Here is a 22472-nt window from a genome sequence, read left to right on the forward strand (position 1 = left end):
GTTTAGCAGAAAGGTACAAGGGCAAATTCACTGAAACTAACAATGAGGAAGAATTATAAATGAGAATCAGTCCCAGCTCAGGCCCTCAAACAAGCCAGAAACAGTCACGCAGTGCCTGGTGTGAAAGACGGCGTCTTACAGCCTCTCAGCACAGAAACTACTGAAGATGCTACACTGAGGCAGTAGTGGGGTACAAAGCACCCTGTGGGCCCACTTGATACCTGTGAAAAGGGGGGAAATATAAGCCCAACAAGGTAGAGGTAGTTTTTTCAGGAAAGCACCTAGCACCATTTTCACAAATGACCATCAACAAGAAAATCCTGCTCAAATGCAGGTTTTAGAAAGAAAAGTATTCACAAAAACATGGTTAACTAGTTCATGAAGAGCTCTTCCCACCGGCAACATTTTGACTAGCGCTCTGTGTTTGGCTGTAACACAAACCCTCACACAGGCGGCACTGTTGTTAAGCGAGTCCTTATGGTGGGCCAAATTTATCAATAGCACTTTATCCAGAGAAGAGAAAGATCGTTTTCCCTGAGATTTCGGTGGAAAACCTACGTCTCTCTATGCTTCCTGTTGCCCCCCGAGGCAGCAAGCATCCTGAGCCGAACTCAAAGTGTATTCTGAGGCTAGGTGAGGCTGCGTTCCTCCTCACTCCTGCTGACACTCTCCAACCCTCTGTCCTGACCAAGGACCTGTGATCCTGAGTCTCGCATCATCTTCTCACACTGTCCTCTCCTCAGTGCCCTTGGCTACTGACCTCCCTGCTCATGCTTCTTGTGCACTGAGGACACGAGCTCCTTCCTGGCTCACCTCCTTCCTCCCCACCTATACTCCTGTCCTCACTTTCAGCCAAGTGGATGTCCCTATGGGAGACACACTGGAACCCTGACCACACAACAGTCCCTTGAGCTCATCACTTGGTCCCTTGACCTGTTCCTCCACCCCGACTCATCCACAGTCACACCCGGAACCCTCACAGTATCCCCAATACTTCTCCAATTCAGACACCCTCTCACCTTCACTTACACCTCTCTCACGCTTCCTTATTCAAAGCCCTTCAGCAATATTCCTTTAAACATCCAAGCCAATGATCCCACCACCTTCTCACAGTCTTTCTTTACATGCTTTCCTACACAGACTGGGATCTGAACAGAAAAGACCTAAAACTGTAAGGCCTTAGGCAAGAGGGTTTGGAAATGACCACTCTCTCCCCTCAACAGACTCAAGTCTTCCCTTGATTACAAACCCAACTATCTTCTGGAGAACATCACACAACTAGGCAGATTGTGATAAAAAATTTAAGGTGAAACAAACCAAACTTGGTTTCTGTGCAGCTTTATTCTCTTTCCCATTCTCTGAAATGGCAACTTCATATCTTCTCCTCCACCTCTTTCTGGTGGTGACCTTGAGGTACTCCATTGTCAGAAGCCATTAGATACAAGATACCTCATTCTCCCACCACCAAATCATACCCCCCACTCCACCTCCATTTATTAATCCTTTCTTCCTGTGACAGTGAATTGTGCCCCTTCTGATTTAAGGCCAATTACCCTGTTATCATTCATGCTATGTTGCCTGTCTCGTACCTTCTCATAAAGCTAAGTAAATGTGATGTTGAGTAAATATAAACATATATCAATGTATATACTGTTACATATGTGTATATACACACACACACTAATATATGGGCGGGTTGGGGGTTGAATTCACCAGTGAACTCATAGAAACCCAGAGCTGTTTGGGGCGGAAGGTTTTTTATTAATGTATTCACAGACGTAGGGTTCTCCAAATTTTTCTGTCTTCTATCAGTTCCAGAAAGTTGTGTCATTCGGACAACTTGTCCATTTAAGTTGTCAAGTAAGTAGGCATAAAGCTATTCAGATTACCCCCTTAGTACCCTGAGTGTTGGATCTACTCCCTTGCTGTCTCCCTTTTAGTCCTGACATGGCTTATTTGTATTTTCTCTTTATTTTCTTTTGATCAATTTGGCTACAAGTTTAATAAGTTTAAGTTATCAACATATGAACTACCGGTTTTACTGGTTTTTATATACTGTTACTTTTCCAGTTCATTGATTTCAGCTCTTTTTTAGTATTTCCTTTATTTTAATTGCACTGGGTTGAATTTGCTTTCCTTTTCCTAAACTTTTTTTTTTAATAAATTTATTTATTTTATTTATTTTTGGCTGCATTGGGTCTTTGTTGCTGCACGCGGACTTTCTCTAGTTGCGGTGAGCTGGGGCTACTCTTCATTGTGGTGCACGGTCTTCTCATTGCAGTGGCTTCTCTTGTTGCAGAGCATGGGCTCTAGGTGCGTGGGCTTCGGTAGTTGTGGCACACAGGCTCAGTAGTTGTGGCGCATGGGCTTAGTTGCTCTGCGGCATGTGGGATCTTCCCAGACCAGGGCTCGAACCCATGTCCCCTGCATTGGCAGGTGGATTCTTAACCACTGCGCCACCAGGGAAGCCCTAAACTTCTTAAACTGGAACTTAGAACATTCTTGATTTCTCATATAGTGGTTCTCAAAGTACAGTCCTGGAACCAGCAGCAGTACAAAGTCATCTAGGAATGTATCTTGTTTTTGTTTTTTATAAATTTATTTATTTATTTATTTATTTATGGCTGTGTTGGGTCTTCGTTTCCGTGCAAGGGCTTTCTCTAGTTGCGGCAAGTGGGGGCCACTCTTCATCGCGGTGCGCGGGCCTCTCACTATCGTGGCCTCTCTTGTTGCGGAGCACAGGCTCTAGACGTGCAGGCTCAGCAATTGTGGCTCACGGGCCTAGTTGCTCCGCGGCATGTGGAACCCTCCCAGACCAGGGCTCGAACCCGTGTCCCCTGCATTGGCAGGCAGATTCTCAACCACTGCGTCACCAGGGAAGCCCTAGGAATTTATTAAGATACAAATTATTGTGCCCCACTCCAGACCTACTGAATGAGAAACTCTGTAGGTGAGGTCCAACAATCTGCATTCTAACAAACCTTCCAGGCAACTGGGATATGCATTAGGCTTTTCATAGGTAGTGCCCTACTCCGAGCATTTAAAGCTATGGACTATTTCCCTCTCACTCCCACTTTAACAGCATCACAAAATTCTTGACGTGTTAGGCGTCCATTATCATCCAGTTTAAAATTTACCTAAATCCTCTTGAGAGTTTTTCATTAACACATGAGTTACTGTTGGTGGGAATGTAAACTGGTGCAGCCACTATGGAGGAGAGTATGGAGGGTCCTTGAAAAACTAAAATTAGAGTTACCAATATGATCCAGCAATCCCACTCCTGGGTGTGTATCTGGAGAAAACTAATTTGAAAAGACACATGCAGCACTATTACAATTCACTGCAGCACTGCTTACAATAGCCAAGACATGGAAACTACCTAAATGTCCATCAACAGAAGAATGGATAAAGAAGATGTGGAATGTGTATACAATGGAATATTACTCATCCATTAAAAAAAAAAGAATGAAATAATGCCATTTGCAGCAACAGAGATGGACCTAGAGATGATCATACTAAGTGAAAGACAGATATATCGCTCATACATGGAACTAAAAAAAAAAGATACAAATGAACTTATTTGCAAACAGAAATAGACCCACAGACATAGAAAACAAACTTATGGTTACCAAAGGGGAAAGCGGCGGGGGATAATTTAGGAGTCTGGGACTAGCGTATATACACTCTTACATATAAAATAGATAACCAACAAGGACCAATACAGCACAGGGAATTGTACTCAATATTTTGTAATAACCTATAAGAGAAGAGAATCTGACAAAGAATAGATATATATTATGTATAACTGAATCACTGTGCTGTACACCTGAAACACAACAGTGTCAATCAACTATACTTCAATAAAAATAAATCATGAAACTGATGAAAAAAGAGACAAAAAAAATACATGAGTTACTTAAAAGTATTTTGCTTAATTTCTAAATATTTGAGGGATTTTCTAGATTTCCTCTTATCAACTTCTAAATTCCATCGTCATCAGAGAATATATTCTAAATGATTTAATCCTTTGTTGTTAAGATATGTTTTATGGCTGACAATATGGTCTTAGTGAATATTCAGTGTGCATTTTAAATGAATGTAAATATTTTACAGTTGTTCAAATTAGTATTCTATAAACGTCAATTATTTCAATTTCATTCCTATCATTCAAATCTTCTGTGTTCTGACTTTGCCTTGCTTGTTTAAAAATTACCCAACAGTAATAACAGATTTGTCTGTTATTTTAGTTCTGTCAATTTTCCCTTCATTTACTTCAAAGTGCTCTTAGTTGGTGCCTACAAATTCAGGATTGTTAATGTTTTCTAATAATTGAAACTCTCATTATGAAACACCCATCTTTATCTCTAGTGTTACTCCCTTAGTATATACTTTGTTATTAACATAGCCATGTGGCTTTCTTGTTATCAGTGTTTCCACGGTATATCTTTTTCCATGTTGTTAGTCTATCTTCATGTTTAAAGTATGGCTTATGTAACTGCATATAGCTAGGCTTCTCTTTCTAATTCAGTATGACAATCTGTGCCTTTTGACTCAATCATCTAGGCCACTGAACTTTAATGTAATTATTAATGTGGTATGGTTTAAGTCTATCATCTTGCTATTTGCTTTCTATTTGTCCCATTTGATCTTTCTCCCTTTAATCCTCCTTTCCCGACTTATTTTTCATTGAGTATTAATTTAGAATTGCATTTCATTTCTTCTACTGACCAAATTAGCTATAGCTCTTTGTTTACTTTTTTTACTGGATACTCTTCAGGTTACAACAGCATCTGTTAAGTAATCACATTTCACCTTAAATCAACATTACCTATTTCACATACAATGCAAAAACACATACAATGTATACATACAACATAATATACACATAAAATATAGAATGAGATAGAAAAAAATTTTGATGGGAAAATTGTTGAAAATTTTCCAAAAGTTTCTGAGGTCCTTGGCTAACTTGGAGGTTGTGTGTGTGTGTTGAGTGAAACCCCCTGGACCCCAGCAGAAAGCAGTGGGTGGGAGGTCAAAGAGGAGCAGAAATTTCAACAGTTGCTCAGTGCTGGGGAGATAGAGTTTGGAGGTCAAGTCCCACCAAGTTAAGTGGTGGGACTCAGTTCCTTGATCCAGGAAGACTGTTGGGTTCTACTTGAACTCTGTTCCCCTGTGTGAACTCAGAGCACCTGCCTGAAGATAAGCCAGTTAAAAACACAGCTCACACAGCTTCCTTTCTTTCAAGTTGTGTGTCCCCTCTAGCTTCTACCTACTTTCGTTTTTATATTCTGTCCAGATTCATTATCATTATTGGCAGAAGCTTCTCAACCATTACCAGAACTCCAACCCAGGTCTGATTTTTATCTTAATTTCTCAGTTGGGAAGAAGTATAAATGCATACTCCAAACATTAATGAAACTCGAAAAACTGTGGTTACAAACTTATATGAAAACTTTTTTTAACCTTTCTAGAGCTGATGATAAAATCAACAAGCTTGCTTGTTATCTCCCAGTGTAGATAAAAGGATTGCTCCTTTTTTTATTCTCCCTGCAAAATTCCCCTTTTACTACAGGGATAGGTCTTCAAGAGTCTTAGTTCCAACTAACTGCCACTGGGGAACCTAAGGCCTCATCTACTATTCTTAGGTTCTACCAGATCTCAAAATTAACAGCAATAACCACCACCCTACCCTGCCTCAGACAGCTTCAAAGTCTTAACCATTTCAGATTGCAGCTCCCCATTTCTGACTTTTGAGAATTTCCCTTTCTTGTGCATCTAAGTATTTTACAAATCTTTTTGTTACATTTTATCCTGCAGTTCTAGATATTTGGGAGGATTCCCAGGTAATCTAAGTAGCTAAGTTGTCATAATTAGAAAACCAAAGATTTCCCTTGTGGTCCAGTGGCTAAGACTCCGTGCTCCCAATGCAGGGGGCCAGGGTTTGATCCCTGGTCAGGGAACTAGATCATGCCACACCTAAAGACCCCGTGTGCCACAACTAAGACCCGGCTCAGCCAAATAAATAAATAAATGAAATATTTTTTAAAAAAGAAAACCATACGTTATTTTATAATTAGAAAAAAGCATAATAAACGCTACATGGGGAAAACTCTACATAAAAACAATTTCATTTATGTACATAAAATATGTACATTCCCCAAAACAATTTCATTTATGTACATAAAATATGTACGTCCCCAAAAGTGCAACAAGTATCATTTGTTCTTCAGAAAAGCTATAAGTTGGAAATGAGGACTGTGGAAAATAAGGACCATGACTGAGCTTGCCATGTGCAGTTGTTGCAGTAATGAAAAGCTATAGCATGCAAGGCACCAGGACAGCAGAGGAAGTGGTGCAATTGTGCAGCTTAATAGAGAACAAGAGCCCAAAGTGGAGCACGCTACACCACAACCTCTAAAACAGATGCCAGAACAGCCAACTGTCCCTAAATACAGTTCATCATGTCCTGTGTTTAGAGTTTCACAAGTACACAACGTTCAGAGAAAACTAAGTTGAATAATGCTTCAAATCACCATATATCTACTGCTTAACATAAAGTTCAAGTCTAAAACCAATTCAGTAGAAGGCTGAATAACAGAGTGTCAATATTCTTAAATCAAGAATTCAGAGAAGATTTCATCTTTTGAGCAACTGAGTCACAAGATGTGATTATCCTACCAAAAAACAAAATTAGGACATAAAAAGCAAAACAAACTTGAAAATTAGATGAATTTCAAAACAGCAATGGCAATAATAATGTTGCATAGCACAATGAACTTAGTAAATTAATCTATTGAAAATGAAATGAGAAAATCGCAATGGCAATTAACGACAGCTAATACATTGATTAATATGTCATGAACTAACTAAAATTATGCATTTCAATTTAGAAAAAGGTTAAAACAAGCAAGTTACAATCCATATAACTTTTCAAATTATTTTCTTATTGTATACTTAACTTGGCACTAAAAGTGACAATGCAAAGATAAAAGATGTAACTTCACAATGGAGATATATGACATCACCTCTTTAATCAAGTGATCCAAGTAAGTACAATTAATCGGGTACAAACACCATATGCTTCCTGATATGATGAAATATGAAGCACCCAACATCACCTATAATATAGTCTTACAAAAAAAAAAAACTTTAACCTGAATCTAATCAAGCCTCTAGACCTAACGTACAGTTTATAGGAAACGTAGGGACTAGAAAATCAAATTTCATGATACCAAGAAAAAGCAAGTAGACAAATGTGGAATATTCTACAAGACAACTGGCTTGGGCTTTTCAAGAACTCAATGTCATGGGGGGGGGGGGGGGGGAAATGGGGAGACAAATCCAGAAGAAACATTAGCAAAAAGAATCCAACAGTGCATTATAAAGATGTTAATACATCATGACCCAAGTAGAGTTACTTTGAAAAATGCTAGGGTGGTTTAATTTTAGGATTGCCATTGATATAATCCACCTATTAACAGAGGTAGGAGTAAAACCCGTACAATCACCTCTATAGATATCATATAACCAATTCAATACTCATTCATGTTAAAAATATGTTAAAAATAAAGAACTTGGTAGATACTAATTTAACGTGATTTTATACCAAAACCAAGTATTAATGAGAATACAAATCACTGAAAATTCTCCTTCATTGGTGAAGGATTTTAAGTTTATACAACTGTTTTGGAAAACAGTTTAGATTACCCTCTAAAGTTGAACATACACATACCCTATGACCTAGCAATTCTAACTCCTAGGTTTATCTAACAGAAAGTTCACATAAGTGCATCAAAATGTTTTTACAAGATTTATTTATAATAGCCAAATATGGCAAACAACCCAAATGTCCATCACTAGTGGTGTGATACTGTAATGAAAAGGAACTACAGACACCTAAAACAAGGATGAATTTCACACACATGACATGTAACAAAATAAGCCAGATACCAAAGAAAACATCATATGATTCAATTTAAATAAAATTCAAAAACAGGCAAAATAATCACAGTACCAGAAGGTATGGTAGTGGATATCTTTAGAGCAAAGGGAGAGACTAGTGATCGAGACAGGGCACAAGGGGTGTGCTGGTGAGCTGGCAATATTCTATGTCTTGAACCAGTGGCAGCTCCCTGGGTTTTCACATTGTGACAATTCAGTGAGCATGAAATTTATGTTTTGTACACATTTCTGTATATCTGTAACTCTTCAGTAAAAAAAAAAGCATTACCATCTTTGATCCAAAAAGAAAGCACAAAGCAATCCCTAAATCTCTAATGCCAAAATATGTAATACAAATTGAAAAATATATATAATTATATATCATACTGGTGACAGAAGTACAAAGTGAAGAATTATTTGAATTGACCTGAAAACTCAGTATTTTGACTGTATACATCACCTAGTGGATTGTATCCCTAGGACCAAAAAAAACCAAAACACAACAAAAATATCCGAAACAGCACTTTGTAGTTTTACTGTTAGTAATAACATGGTTATTATTTTTAAACTATTTATTCTAAACTATAGGTTAAAGAAAATAGGCATGTTAATGTCATTAGCAGCTAATACTTTCAGTTTATGAGAAATTAAAATTTTAAATAAAAAGGTAAAAACCAGGGCTTCCCTGGTGGTGCAGTGGTTGAGAATCCACCTGCCAATGCAGGGGACACGGGTTCGAGCCCTGGTCTGGGAAGATCCCACATGCCGCGGAGCAACTAGGCCCATGAGCCACAACTACTGAGCCTGCGCGTCTGGAGCCTGTGCTCCGCAACAAGAGAGGCCGCGATAGTGAGAGGCCCGCGCACCGCGATGAAGAGTGGCCCCTGCTTGCCACAACTAGAGGAAGCCCTCGCACAGAAAAGAAGACCCAACACAGCCAAAAATAAATATAAAACTAAATTAATTAATTTAACAAAAAAAGGTAAAAACCATAATTTTAAATGTGAACTGGAAGTATAGAACTGGAATGAACTTGTCATTTTTCTCTTTAAGAAACATTTCCTAGCTCTCACCCGTGAAAAGTTCTATAAGAAACGACAATCCCAGCAGCAGTGAGCACCCCTACCCAGACTGCATTCTCGAAGCACCCTTTTCAGCTAAAATTAAACAAGGTTCCTTATAGAACTGACTTCAGAACTGGGGCTGACTCTTCCCAAGAATAGTGAAATCTTGTTGACAGAAAGCAAGTAAGTTATCAGACACAGTAGTAGGCTCATGTAGAAAGTACAGAGGAGCTAACTAGAACGGGCTCCCATTGGCCTGAGATGGAACAACTTAAGCATCCAAAAGACTAATGACTGCAACAGACTGAAATAAACATACATATGTAAATCCATAATTTCTTAATATAAAGAAAATCTCATTGGACAGATTAAGACTACTAAGGCACCAACTTATTATCCTGAATATTGGTCTATAAAGGGCAACAATCATTTATCCTGCCTTTGCTAAACAAACTATATTTTAGGATAACCAATTAGGTGATATGGGAAAGCTCTTATGTAAGGAAAACTCCCAGCTGTAAATGAGAAAGGAATTACAGAATGAGAGAACTATCATTTTTGCAACCCTAAAGGACTAATGCAACTAAGCAATGATCATCAATGGATGCTAAAACTACTACGTATGAGAGTGATGGGAAAGTTCATAATCATAGGGCTGACCACACCTGAAGCCAGTGAGCAATCACAACATCAGTAATAAGGAGGCAACCAGACATTATTATACACATCTCCCTATGAGGCAACAGGAAACACACAGCACCAGGTAGGAAGAATTCCTACTCCTTCCTCCATAAAGCAACTTGAATCTAATCAAGGCTCAACATCTAACTAGCAGTTCACAGGAAATACAGGTGAGAGAGAACCATGGCACCAGAAGGACAGAAGAAAGTTTCCAACATTCCAGCTTTGGCCAAAACAAATGACAATTTGTCTTTGATAAACCAATGGCACTAAAAAATAATAGGAAAATGTTTGAAATTAAGGGACTTAAGAGTCAACGTTATCTAAATGCAATATAGGACCTTGTTTCAATCCTGGTTCAATGATAAAATACAAAATGACATGTATGAGGGACTTTCCTGCCAGTCCAGTGGTTAAGAATCTGCCTTCCAATGCAGGGGACGCAAGTTCAATCCCTGGTCAGGGAACTAAGATCCCACATGCCGTGGGGCAACTAAGCCTGTGTGCTGTAACTACTGAGCCCGCTCGCTCTGGAGCCCACGAGCCACAACTAGAGAGAAGTCCACGCGCCACAACAAAGAGCCCGCGTGCCACAACTAAGACGCGATGCAAAAAAAAAAAAAAAAAAAATGACACGTATAAGACCATCAAGAAAACATGAACACTAGGTATTAGATGATTTTAAAAAACCACCATCGATTTTGTTGGGTGTGATAATGGTATTGTGATTGTATTTTTTAAAAACTTTTTCTGTTAGATATATGTACTAGAGTATTTAAGAGTATAATATGATGTCTGGAATTTTTTTAAAAAATACTACAGCAAGGTGGCGGTGGAATTCCCTGACAGCCCAGTGGTTAGGACTCCACAATTCCACTGCAGGGGGCACAGGTTCAATCACTGGTTGGGGAAATAAGATCCCGCACACCACGTGGCACAGCCAAAAAAAAAAAAACTTACAGCAAGGGGAAGGGAAAGGAGGAGGGGGAAGACAGAGGGAAGAGAACAGAAAGAAGGAATGGGATAGGGAGGGTGAGTGAGAGAGAGAGAAGACAACAGACAAACAATATTGGTAAAATTCTAATAACTGTTGGAAGTGATAGGTCATTATTTCAGTCTACTTTTATGTATGTTGACATTTTCCGTAATAAAAATGTTTAATGAAGGGATCAAACTAGAGTGTCTATTAATATTCCTTCCAGTTCTAAATTTTAAGGCTCTATATTCAATTTCGTAAAATATATCCACAGCACACTTAAGACTACATATATGTAGGATAATATCATATTTATTTTAAATTATTACACATAAGAACCACAACAAATACAGGGTGGTAAATGTGATATCGAGGAAGAAAAGTTTAAGAAGCTGGCAATATTTTTCTGTAGAAACAACAAAGAAGAATTGAATAAATGCTTCTAAATATTCAATATATACAACAGATCATGACCAACTCTTTTCTATAGCCATTGATGATAGAATAGGATGGAAGGGACTTAAATTGTACCATAAGGGTAGTAAAACAGATTTTTCTCCATCTCTTCTGTCTTGTAACAAATTATACTGCCACACTTTCCCACCATTCTTGTAATCATTTATTAAATCCTTTAACACTGACTAAATAACAGAAATACACGTTACTTGGCTGGCTCGGCACTGTGGATTACAGTGATGAATAATAAAATGAGGTCCTAGGGCTTCCCTGGTAGTGCAGTGGTTAAGAATCCGCCTGCCAATGCAGGGGACACAGGTTCAAGCCCTGGTCCGGGAAGATCCCACATGCCGTGGAGCAACTAAGCCTGTGCGCCACAACTACTGAGCCTGCGCTCTAGAGCCCATGAGCCACAACTACTGAGCCCATGTGCCACAACTACTGAAGCCTGCATGCCTAGAGCCCATGCTCCGTAACAAGAGAAGCCACCGCAGTAAGAAGCATGCACACCACAACAAAGAGTAGCCCCCGCTCGCCGCAACTAGAGAAAGCCCGCGCACAGCAACGAAGACCTAACACAGCCAAAAATAAATAAAATGAATAAAATCTATCTTCAAAATAAGGTTCTATAAAAAAGAATGAAATCATGCCATTTGCAGCAACATGGAAAGACCTAGAGATTATCATACTAAGTGAAGTAAGCCAAAGACAAATGTCATATGGTATCGCTTATATGTGGAATCTAAAAAAAAAAAGAAAAATGATACAAATCAACTTATATACAAAACAGAAATAAACCCACAGACATAGAAAACAAACTTATGGTTACCAAAGGGAAAAGAGAGGGAGGATAAATTAGGAGTTTGGGATTAATATATATACACTACCATATATAAAATAGATAACCAACAAGGACCTACTGTATAGCACAGGAAACCATTAATATTTTGTAATAACCTATAAGGGAAAAGAATCTGAAAAAGAATATATATGTATGCATAACTGAATCACTTTACTGTACACCTGAAACTGACACAACACTGTATATCAACTATACTCCAATAAAAAAAATAAAATAAAATTTAAAAAATAAATTACTTAAATAAAATAAAATGAGATTCTATGCCTTTAAAATACCTACAGGATCTTCAACCATGGTTTTTATTGTCTGCTGGTAGTAAACCTGGAAAAATCAGGACGCGTCTCACACTTGAAATTTTATAAATGATTTACTGAAAAACTATGTATGAAGACACAAATGTGTTACAGAAAGCTGGTCTCAAGAGTTCTGAACCTAAGGCTCATCATAGGGCCTCACAGAGGAGTCCAAATCTCCTGAAATGACTGCATCGTTCTGGAGAGGCTGTCATGGCTTTCGTTAATCTCAAATGGTAATAATTGCCAATGGACTGGAACCACATTTCATGCAGCAGAAACTCCAAAAAACAGGGAAAAGATGAACACAGTACCAAATACCTGCCAAGCCTACTCCTTCCCGAAGTTGTAAAATAAATTCTTAACTTGTAAAACTTTGTTTTCAGTGTTTGTGCGCCCTCTAGTGGCTGTTTTAATTGTTACAGCCAATTGGTCATAGGAATTAATAAAGAACTAAAAAATGTTAAGTAGTGACAGAATAAAAAAAAAAATCATGGCATCACAAAGGACCACCTGACACAATTTCAAGTTATTCTGTAAACTCATTATCCAACAGAAAATAACTCACAATACAGTATATGTTAATTCATAATTCAAAAGTTTCCTAGGTAGTTAAATATACACTTGCTTTTTTAAATTAAGTATGATTTTTTCCCAAGTTCCATTTCAAATTAATAAAACATCAGCAAACACCCAGAAAGGGAAAAGTGAAGGAACAGAGCATACAAGGACCTCAGGAATTAACACGCACCTCCCCCTCTCAATGGAGCATCAGGAATGCAATGTTTAATCAGGGACAGCAACAAGAGCTGGGGAAATACTTTGAGAACACAGAGTACTGAAGAGAGGGAAGCACTGGCTACAGAACTCAACCGGAGTGAGCACGGGGACAGGTGCAGCTCAAGAACTGCTGGGCCAAATGCTCCCAGTAGCCACAGCCGCAGCAGCAGCAATTTCCAGGGGGACCAGGCCACAGGCATGGAGCCGGGGGTGAGCTGGGCACATCACCTGAGGTGACTGATGCCTTCTGCCCAGACCTGCCCAGTTCCTGTGGCAGAATATACTATCCCATCAGAGCCACAGCAGTCCCAAGCACGAGGACTTGGGCAGCCTCTCAGCTCCAGCCCTGCCCTCTGTTCTGTCCTCCCCAGACTCTGTGCCTCAAGGCAGCCCTCACCTCCAGACCTTCCATGACTCCTACCTACGTACCCCTCTCCCTCATCACCTCTGGCGCCGAGGGGGAGCTGACCCTCTAAACAAGAGCCATCACAGCCCCGGGACATTCCTGAATGTATAGATCAGTCTTGTCCAGGGAATGTCCTACTGATGTCTAGGAAAACTATCTATGACTGTGAGATTCATCCCAGCGTATTTCCCAGTGCTGAAGGATGAACTCATTTGCAATGCTATTTAGCGTTCCACTGTGTGAATGTGACATACTTTGTCGGTTCTGCTGTTGATAGACACATGGGTTGTTTCAAATCTCGGGCTGTTACAAATCATGCTGGTAACATATATTCCTGTACATGTCACTTGGTACCCTGGGTTACAGGGTAGTGATGTGCTCAGCTTTCAGAGATCAAGCACTTTTCCAGATCATGTACTTTTCCTGTACATGTCACTTGGTACCCTGGGTTACAGGGTAGTGATGTGCTCAGCTTTCAGAGATCAAGCACTTTTCCAGATCATGTACTTTTCCTGTACATGTCACTTGGTACCCTGGGTTACAGGGTAGTGATGTGCTCAGCTTTCAGAGATCAAGCACTTTTCCAGATCATGTACTTCTCCTGTACATGTCACTTGGTACCCTCGGTTACAGGGTAGTGATGTGCTCAGCTTTCAGAGACCAAGCACTTTTCCAGAGCGGCTCTGCCCATTTACATTCCTCAGCAGCATGTGAGCACTCCTGCTTAGTAATTTCACCAACACTGAGGATTGTTAAGGCTTTTTAATTTTTGCTAGTCTGGTGCCTGTCTTGAAATTTCATTTTGGATTTGCTTTTCTGATGCCTCAGCACTTTTCATATTGAATACTAGAATTTATATTGGCCAGACTTGGTTATTAAAGTCTGCCTTCAAATATCAGAGCAATCAGCAGATCTATCAACACTCTTCAAAATCTATCTGTGGAAAAAAAAAAAAAAAAAAAACACGTATCCAGAATAAGATCATTTTTTTACTCTTTCCACCACTACAAACCTGGTCCAACTCACCACTATCCCTCATCTGAACTGCCACAGCCCCCTAAAGTGGTCTGATTCCACCTTGTCCTGTCCTTGTAACAAAGTGATCCTTTCCAAACATGGGCCACACCAAGGCTCTCCTCTGCTCCAAATCCTCCAATGGCTTCCCATCTCATTCAGGCTAAAACCCCAACTTCTGACCATGGTTTACAACAAGGTTCTGGATGGCCTGGCCTCTGGCTACCTCACTAACCTCATCTCCCATCGCTGTGTCGGGCTCAGTTCCAGCTACACTCGCCTCCTTGTTGTTTCTCGAAACGTGCCAATCACTTATCTATCCCCAGTCCTTTTTTTTTTTTCTTTTTACTTATTTTTATTGGAGTATAGTTGCTTTACAATACTGCGGTATACTGTACCGCAAAGTGAATCAGCTATACGTATACATATATCCCCTCTTTTTTGGATTTCCTTCTCATTTAGGTCACCACAGAGCACTGAGTAGAGTTCCCTGTGCTATACAGTAGGTTCTCATTAGTTATCTATTTTATACATAGTATCAATAGTGTATATACATCAATCCCAATCTCCCAATTCATCCCACCACCACCCTTTCCTCCTTGGTATCCATACTTTTGTTCTCTACATCTGCGTCTCTATTTCCACTTTGTAAATAAGATCGTCTATACCAATCTTTTCACATTCCACACATATGAGTTAATATTCGACATCTGTTTTTCCCTTTCTGACTTACTTCACTCTGTATGACAGTCTCCAGGTCCATCCATGTCTCTACAAATGACCCAATTTCATTCCTTTTAATGGCTGAGTAATATTCCATTGTATATATGTACCACGTCTTCTTTATCCATTCCTCTGTTCATGGACATTTAGGTTGCTTCCATATCCTGGCTATTGTAAATAGTGCTGCAGTGAACGTTGGGGTGCATGTGTCTTCCCCATCTGGAATGCTCTTCCCCAGCTGAGGGAACTATTCCCTCAGGTCTCTGCTCAGCCTTCCCCAACCAGCCAATCTCTAAACCACCGCTGCTGCCACCTCATCATTTCCAAACCCTGCTACATCTTTCCCACTGAATTTATCACCACCGAATTTTATATATTTATTTGTTGATTATCTCTCTCCTTACACTGGAACACAAGCTCCACAAGAACAGAGATTGCCATCTATTTTTATAAAATAAGCACCTAGATAGCACCCTGTACATACGCAGATACTGACAAATATTTGTTAAGAATAAGAGTATCAATGCCAAGAATGAAATGGATTATCAGTGCCAAGAATAAAACAGCATCTATGAATTCCTTCTAGAACAAGACAAGAACTTGCCTGGAACGACGGTCTAACTGCAATTAACACAGGCCATACCCACAAGAGGCACTCTGTAAATGTTCAATTCATAAAAGAACAATAAAGAACTTGCCTTTTCCTTCTCCATTCCTTTCTCCCCTTCCTTTTCAGACCCTCTAAAATAATGTAGAATTTACTTCCATGCTACTATTAATTTTTTAAGTATATTTATATTTTTTCAAGAATCCATTCTTTCCAGATTATATTTCACAACAACAGTAGCAGCTATTATTTAGACTTAAATTTAAATAGATTCATTGTTTTTATTTGTTTCTCCTTTACATTATCTTAAAACTTGGGTGGGAAAGGGGGTGTTGAAGTTGGCAGCTCCTCAAGTAGCTTGCTCAAGTAAATTTTTTTTTTAGAAATGTTGGTGAAATTCAGATTGAGTTTCTGAAAACATCTTCTGTCCCCACAAGCAGGCAGTACAACGGACGTAACAGAGAAATTTAACATCACATGACCTCCTAAGTGTCGATCCATTTCCACCATTCTTTATCTTCTAGCCTTTAGTGTTACAGAAAAATTAAACGTAAGTCTAATTTGCTTTTATTTGTTTATAACCTGGGTTTTAGGTTTTATTTTTATCTTTGAAATTACAAATTTCACCAGGATAGATCTACGTGTGCATTCTTTTTTTCAATGTTTTGCCTGACATTTGGTGAAAAACCTTTCATCTAAAGATGTGAGTCTTTCTTCAGCTCAGGGTGAAATTTTCTCCTATTATTTTTCATTTCTGCTTGCTTGGATCTCTCCTCCTGGAAATCCCATTGTGTTTATCTTAGACAAGTGCTGTCCCATAGAAATAGAATTCAAGCCACATGGGCAATTTAAAATTTTCTAGTAGCCACATTAAAAAATAAAAGTAAAAATTATAATATTTTTCCTAATATATCTAAAATATTGTTTTAGAATGTAATCTAAAAAAGTGGATATATGTATTTGTATAACTGATTCACTTTGCTGTACACCTGAAACTAACACAACATTGTAAATCAACTATACTCCAATAAAAATTTAAAATAAAAATGTAATCTATAAAGAAAATTACAGGTGAGATACTTTACATTATTTTTTTTTTCATATTGAGTCTTCAAAATCTGGTGTGTGTTCTCTACTTGCAGCTCATCTCAATTCAGACTTGCTGCTTTTCAAGGGCCTAGTAGCCACTTTTGGCTGATGGCTACCATACTGGACAGTGTAAGAGATGTTCTGCAACTGTCTTCCGTGCCCTTTTAGTTCATAATTTTTATCCTTTTTTTTTTTCTTTCTTCTGAATCCTAAGAGAATTCACATCCTACTTATCTTCAAATTCACTAACTCAGCTTCTAAGGTACCCAGTATCTCCTATTTACTACTGCATCTACTGAATATTTTTAATTCAACAGTCATATTTTACACCTTCAGGGGCTCTTTCTTCATGGCACACTGTTCCCTCCTACTTTGATTATCCAAGAATGTCCTCTAGAATGTCAGGACTTCGTCTTAGAATTATCATCACGTTCTCTCCCATCTCCTCCAGCAAATCTGTTTCACTGGAGACCCTTTGCTCTGAGTCATCAGAAGGAGGCTCCACTTTTGAGCTCCTAAGCCTTCTCCTCTTCTGCTGAAGTGTCACTGCACTATCTGCTTGGTCTTTTAGATAAAAATCTAGTTTATAGATCTCTGATAGCCAAACTGGGTACCATCAGTGATCATATAGGTCACAATTCATTTTTCTTGGTCACAAAAAGAAGGAAAAGTTTAGACTTAGTAACATTTTCTTTAGTAGCTCAGAGGTCTAATAATTGCAGGGAATGGGGACGGAATCATAAGCAGAGGAAATGCACTGAGCACAAATTAATCTCCCATTTGCTTCCACCTAGACAGCCCAGGACTAACTGGAATACCATCCCAGCAACTGGCTACGGTACTGGACAGCACAGATACAGGACAGCTTCCTTCACCGCAGATAGTTCTATTAGACAGTACTTGGCTAAACAATTCCTCTCAAAGCCCCAAATACCACACTACCAGGTCTGGCTCTACAAAAATCCCTTCTTTTTACCATTTTCTCCTTCCTTCAGGAGTTCTGCCCTTCCCCGTTAAAAGCCTTGGTTTTTCTCACCTATTTTGACTCGACACTCTCCTAGTCCAAGGGATAAAAATCCACTGCCAGTTAAGTGCAGTACACATTAACAGGATAGATAAGAAAGTAGTTTTTAGCGTTCAGGAACGTTCAAAAAGGCAGTACAATGGTAGCATCCACTTCGTGGGACTTGGAATTACTGGTCAATTAATAAGGGCTTCCCAATATTGGTATTTGAAAGAAATGATTGATTCAGTTGTCCCTCAGCATCTGTGGGGAACTGGTTTCAGGAACCCCACAAATACCAAAATCCACAGATGCTCTTATATAAAATAGCCTAGTATTTGCATATAACCTATGCATATCCTCCCACATACTTTAAATCATCTCTAGATTATCTATACTACCTAGTACAATGTAAATTTTATATAAATAATTGCCAGCGTGCAGCAAATTCAAGTTTTGCTTTCTGAAACTTTCTAGAACTTTTTTCCCCCTGAATATCTTCAATCCATGGCTGACTGAATCCACAGACTCAGAACCGGTGAATACACAGGGCCGACCGCATTTGAAAATATCTTTAGTGCATGCCTGGCAGTTAAATACTGTGACTATTGTCAGAAATAATCGACAACTGGTAGGGATAAAAACATTAATTCAATGTGAAAAACCCAAAAAAATTTTAATTTGAAGTTGAGCTGGGCTTCCAGTAGAAAATACTTTAGTTATAATAAAATGTTGAGTAGACCACAAGAAAACTAGTAATGAAATAAACCTTATCCAAAAATTATTGAAATGCAGTAATGACGACTAGAGTCCACAAGCCTTGTAATTCCACCACACCACCTTTGACAACAGACTATGTTGTAAATGAGCGGCTGTGCTGAAGTGTACAGGTCTACTGCGGTTATTTTATAACAACTGCCACAATTCCACACTTAACACCAATGAAAGCTGCATATTCTAAAGTCAAGAACAATCTTTGCCATTCATAACATTTCAGTAATAAAAGAAATTACCTCAATAACAGGTGTATTTTCCTGGAGCTCCGTTGTGTGCGAGGCCAGTAAACCAATCAACCGCGCTGTCTTGGCCCTTCTGTAAACAGAGAGAAAATGGGCTCTGAAGTGGAGAGTTAGGACCGGGGAAACCAAACCCCGTTAGTCACATTACACAACTGTAAGCATTAACATGAGACAGAAGTGGAATGAGACAGGGTGAGCATACATTCCTGTACATATATGGTCCAGAGAAACGTTCCCTTGTGTACACAGGGAGACCTGAACGCAATGCCCTCTGTAGCACCATCTGTAACGGTGACAAAAACTGAACAAGTTGTGCTTTAATAGTGAAATGGAAAATAAAAAATTTTAAGTCTCTGCTCTTTTAGTTTTTAACATCTTTATTGGAGTATAATTGCTTTACAATGTTGTGTTAGTTTCTGCTGTATAACAAAGAGAAGCAGCTATATACATAAGTATATCCCCATATCCCCTCACTCTTGCATCTCCCTCCCACCCTCCTTGTGCTATGCAGCTGCTTCCCACTAGCTATCTATTTTACATTTGGTAGTGTATATATGTCAATGTTACTCTCTCACTTCATCCCAGCTTACCCTTCCCCCTCCCCATATCCTCAAGTCCACTCTCTACAACTGTCTTTATTCCTGTCCTGTCCCTAGGTTCATCAGAACCATTTTTTTTTAGATTCCATATAAATGTGTTAGCATACTGTATTTGTTTTTCTCTTTCTGACTTACTTCACTCTGTATGACAGACTCTGGGTCCATCCACCTCATTACAAATAACTCAATTTCGTTTCTTTTCATGGCTGAGTAATATTCCATTGTATATATGTGCAACATCTTCTTTATCCATTCATCTGTCGATGGACACTTAGGTTGCTTCCATGTCCTGGCTATTGTAAATAGTGCTGCAATGAACATTGTGGTACATGACTCTTTTTGAATTATGGTTTTCTCAGGGTATATGCCCAGTAGTGGGATTGCTGGGTCATATGGTAGTTCTATTTTTAGTTTAAGGAACCTCTATACTGTTCTCCATAGTGGCTGTATCAATTTACATTCCCACCAACAATGCAAGAAGTTTCCCTTTTCTCCACACCCTCTCTAGCATTTATTGTTTGTAGATTTTTTGATGATGGCCATTCTGACTAGTGTGCGGTGATACCTCACTGTAGTTTTGATTTGCATTTCTCTAATGATTAGTGATGTTGAGCATCTTTTCATGTGTTTATTGGCAATCTGTATATCTTCTCTGGAGAAGTGTCTAAATTAGGTCTTCTGCCCATTTTGGGGTTGGGTTGTTTGTTTTTTTGATATTGAGCTGCATGAACTGCTTGTATATTCTGGAGATTAATCCTTTGTCAGTTGTTTTGTTTGCAAATATTTTCTCCCATTCTGAGGGTTGTCTTTTCATCTTGATATGGTTTCCTTTGCCTGCCGTGCAAAAGCTTTTAAGTTTCATTAGGTCCTATTTGTTTATTTTTGTTTTTATTTCCATTTCTCTAAGGGTGGGTCAAAAAGGATCTTGGTTGTGATTTATGTCAGCGTGTTCTGCCTATGTTTTCCTCTAAGTTTTATAGTGTCTGGCCTTATATTTAGGTCTTTAATCCATTTTGAGTTCATTTTTGTGAATGGTATTAGGAAGTGTTCTAATTCCATTCTTTTACATGTAGCTGTCCAGTTTTCCCCACACCATTTATTGAAGAGGCTGTCTTTTCTCCACTGTATACTATTGCCTCCTTTATCAAAGATAAGGTGACCATATGTGCATGGGTTTATCTCTGGGCTTTCTATCCTGTTCCATTGATCTATATTTCTGTTTTTGTGCCAGTACTATACTGTCTTGATTACTGTAGCTCTGTAGTATAGTCTGAAGTCTGGAAGCCTGATTCCTCCAGCTCCATTTTTCTTTCTCAAGACTTCTACTCTACTTATTAGTAGACCAATGATTTTATACACAAGTAGTCAGTAATTAATATCAGGATAGTGAAGCATATGTGTATATATTCACTTTAAAAGAAATTTTTACAAGTCTAACAAATATTGTAAAAATACTTTCAGTGAGGTGTTTGTTTCATTACCCAGCAGAAAATGAAGTGTTAAATTATAAAAGTAGTTTTATAATGAAATATAAATTATTAAATATCACTTCAGGTGATTTGGAAAAGTTCATTTCATGGAGAAAATTAGTTTTGATAAGACTTTTTTAATTGGAAAAAAATGGTTGAGTTGATTAGAACTGTACTCTTATTTAGTAATGCTTGCATTGCAAGTTCCTCATCCAGAGAGCCTCTACTTTTCATATTCGTAAAATAAACTGTGCAGGACCCATGAAGGGAAACAAATCACACTCAGAGAAGTACCACAGGTAAGTGTTCGTGTTGTCAGAACTCTATCATACAGAGATAATTGTTATGGATTTCAATGCTTCTTGGATTAGCCATTTAAATCTCTAAACATAAACAGATTAAAGAAGTCCTAGGCATTTCTATGATTAGCATTCTGCCTCTGAGTAAGAAGATTATGTTTTAAAAGTAATGGTTTTGAAAAAGATTTGGTAGAACACTGGCCCAAAAGTTACAAGGAAAAGCTTCCAGTCACAGATCTGTCACTGACCAGATATGGGACCACGGTCAAGTCAATTACACTTCAGTTTTGAATTGCTTAAATGTGTGCAGTTTAGAAGGTCAGATGGATTAACTTCTAAGTTTTCTCACAATGTAAAACAAATGCTATTATCAAAAACTCACTAATGAGTTAAAGGATACAAGGCAAAAACTTATGTATCTCAGTTCAAAGACAAGCTCAAAATACTTCAGAAACCTTGAAGCACTTTTTCAATCTACAAAATTAGATAATGGCAACCAGATTTATCCAACTAAAAGAAAAATGTATCAGGACATGCTAATTAAATATTTTTCCCATTCTCACCAGAAACAATTCCTATCAGAACAAGAGAAAACACCCTCCTTGAAACTCCTACAGTTTTAAGTTGTAAACTATTTAAACTAATAGTGACAATATTTCTCAATTTATACCAAATACTTACATACAACTATATCTATATGTAATGCCCTCACAAAACTGGCTCCATCTCATAATTCAGGATTTTTCTTAAAGGTCACCATTTCGGGCGCCCCCAATGACCCATTACACTGTAGCTCAGAACATCCCACATCCATAACAGCACGCAAAGCTGCAATGGCCAATCAACCTTCGTGCAGTAACAGAAACATTCCATGTCTACGTTGTTCAACAACACAGTACCCACCACATGCATGTGACTATCCAGCACTTGAAGTATGGCTGGTGCAACTGAAGAAATAAATATATATATGTATATGTATACACACAAAATTTACTTCAAGGAACTAATTTTTTATTGAAGTATAATTAATGTACAATATTATATAAGTTATAAGTGTACAATATAGTGATTCACCATTTTTAAAGGTTATACTTCACATATAGTTATTATAAAACATAGGCTATATTCCCTGTGTTGTACAATATATCCTTGTAGCTTATTTTATATAAATTAGTTTGTACCTCTTAA

General features: G+C 38.4%; 1 protein-coding gene across 8 annotated transcripts in view; it reads right to left on the minus strand.

Moving 5' to 3' along the window:
* Nucleotides 1-22472, minus strand: part of ULK4 (unc-51 like kinase 4) — a 538746-nt gene that overhangs the window by 464415 nt on the left and 51859 nt on the right. For all 8 annotated transcript variants that reach the window (XM_082348367.1, XM_082348366.1, XM_082348364.1 and 5 more), the window contains one exon: nucleotides 18912-18990. In XM_082348367.1, coding sequence (XP_082204493.1) covers nucleotides 18912-18990 — 79 coding nt within the window. The remainder of the gene's footprint in view (nucleotides 1-18911; nucleotides 18991-22472) is intronic.

Source organism: Balaenoptera borealis, assembly GCF_965194805.1.
Source record: "Balaenoptera borealis genome assembly, chromosome: 12".
NCBI classification, from domain to species: Eukaryota; Metazoa; Chordata; class Mammalia; order Artiodactyla; family Balaenopteridae; genus Balaenoptera; species Balaenoptera borealis.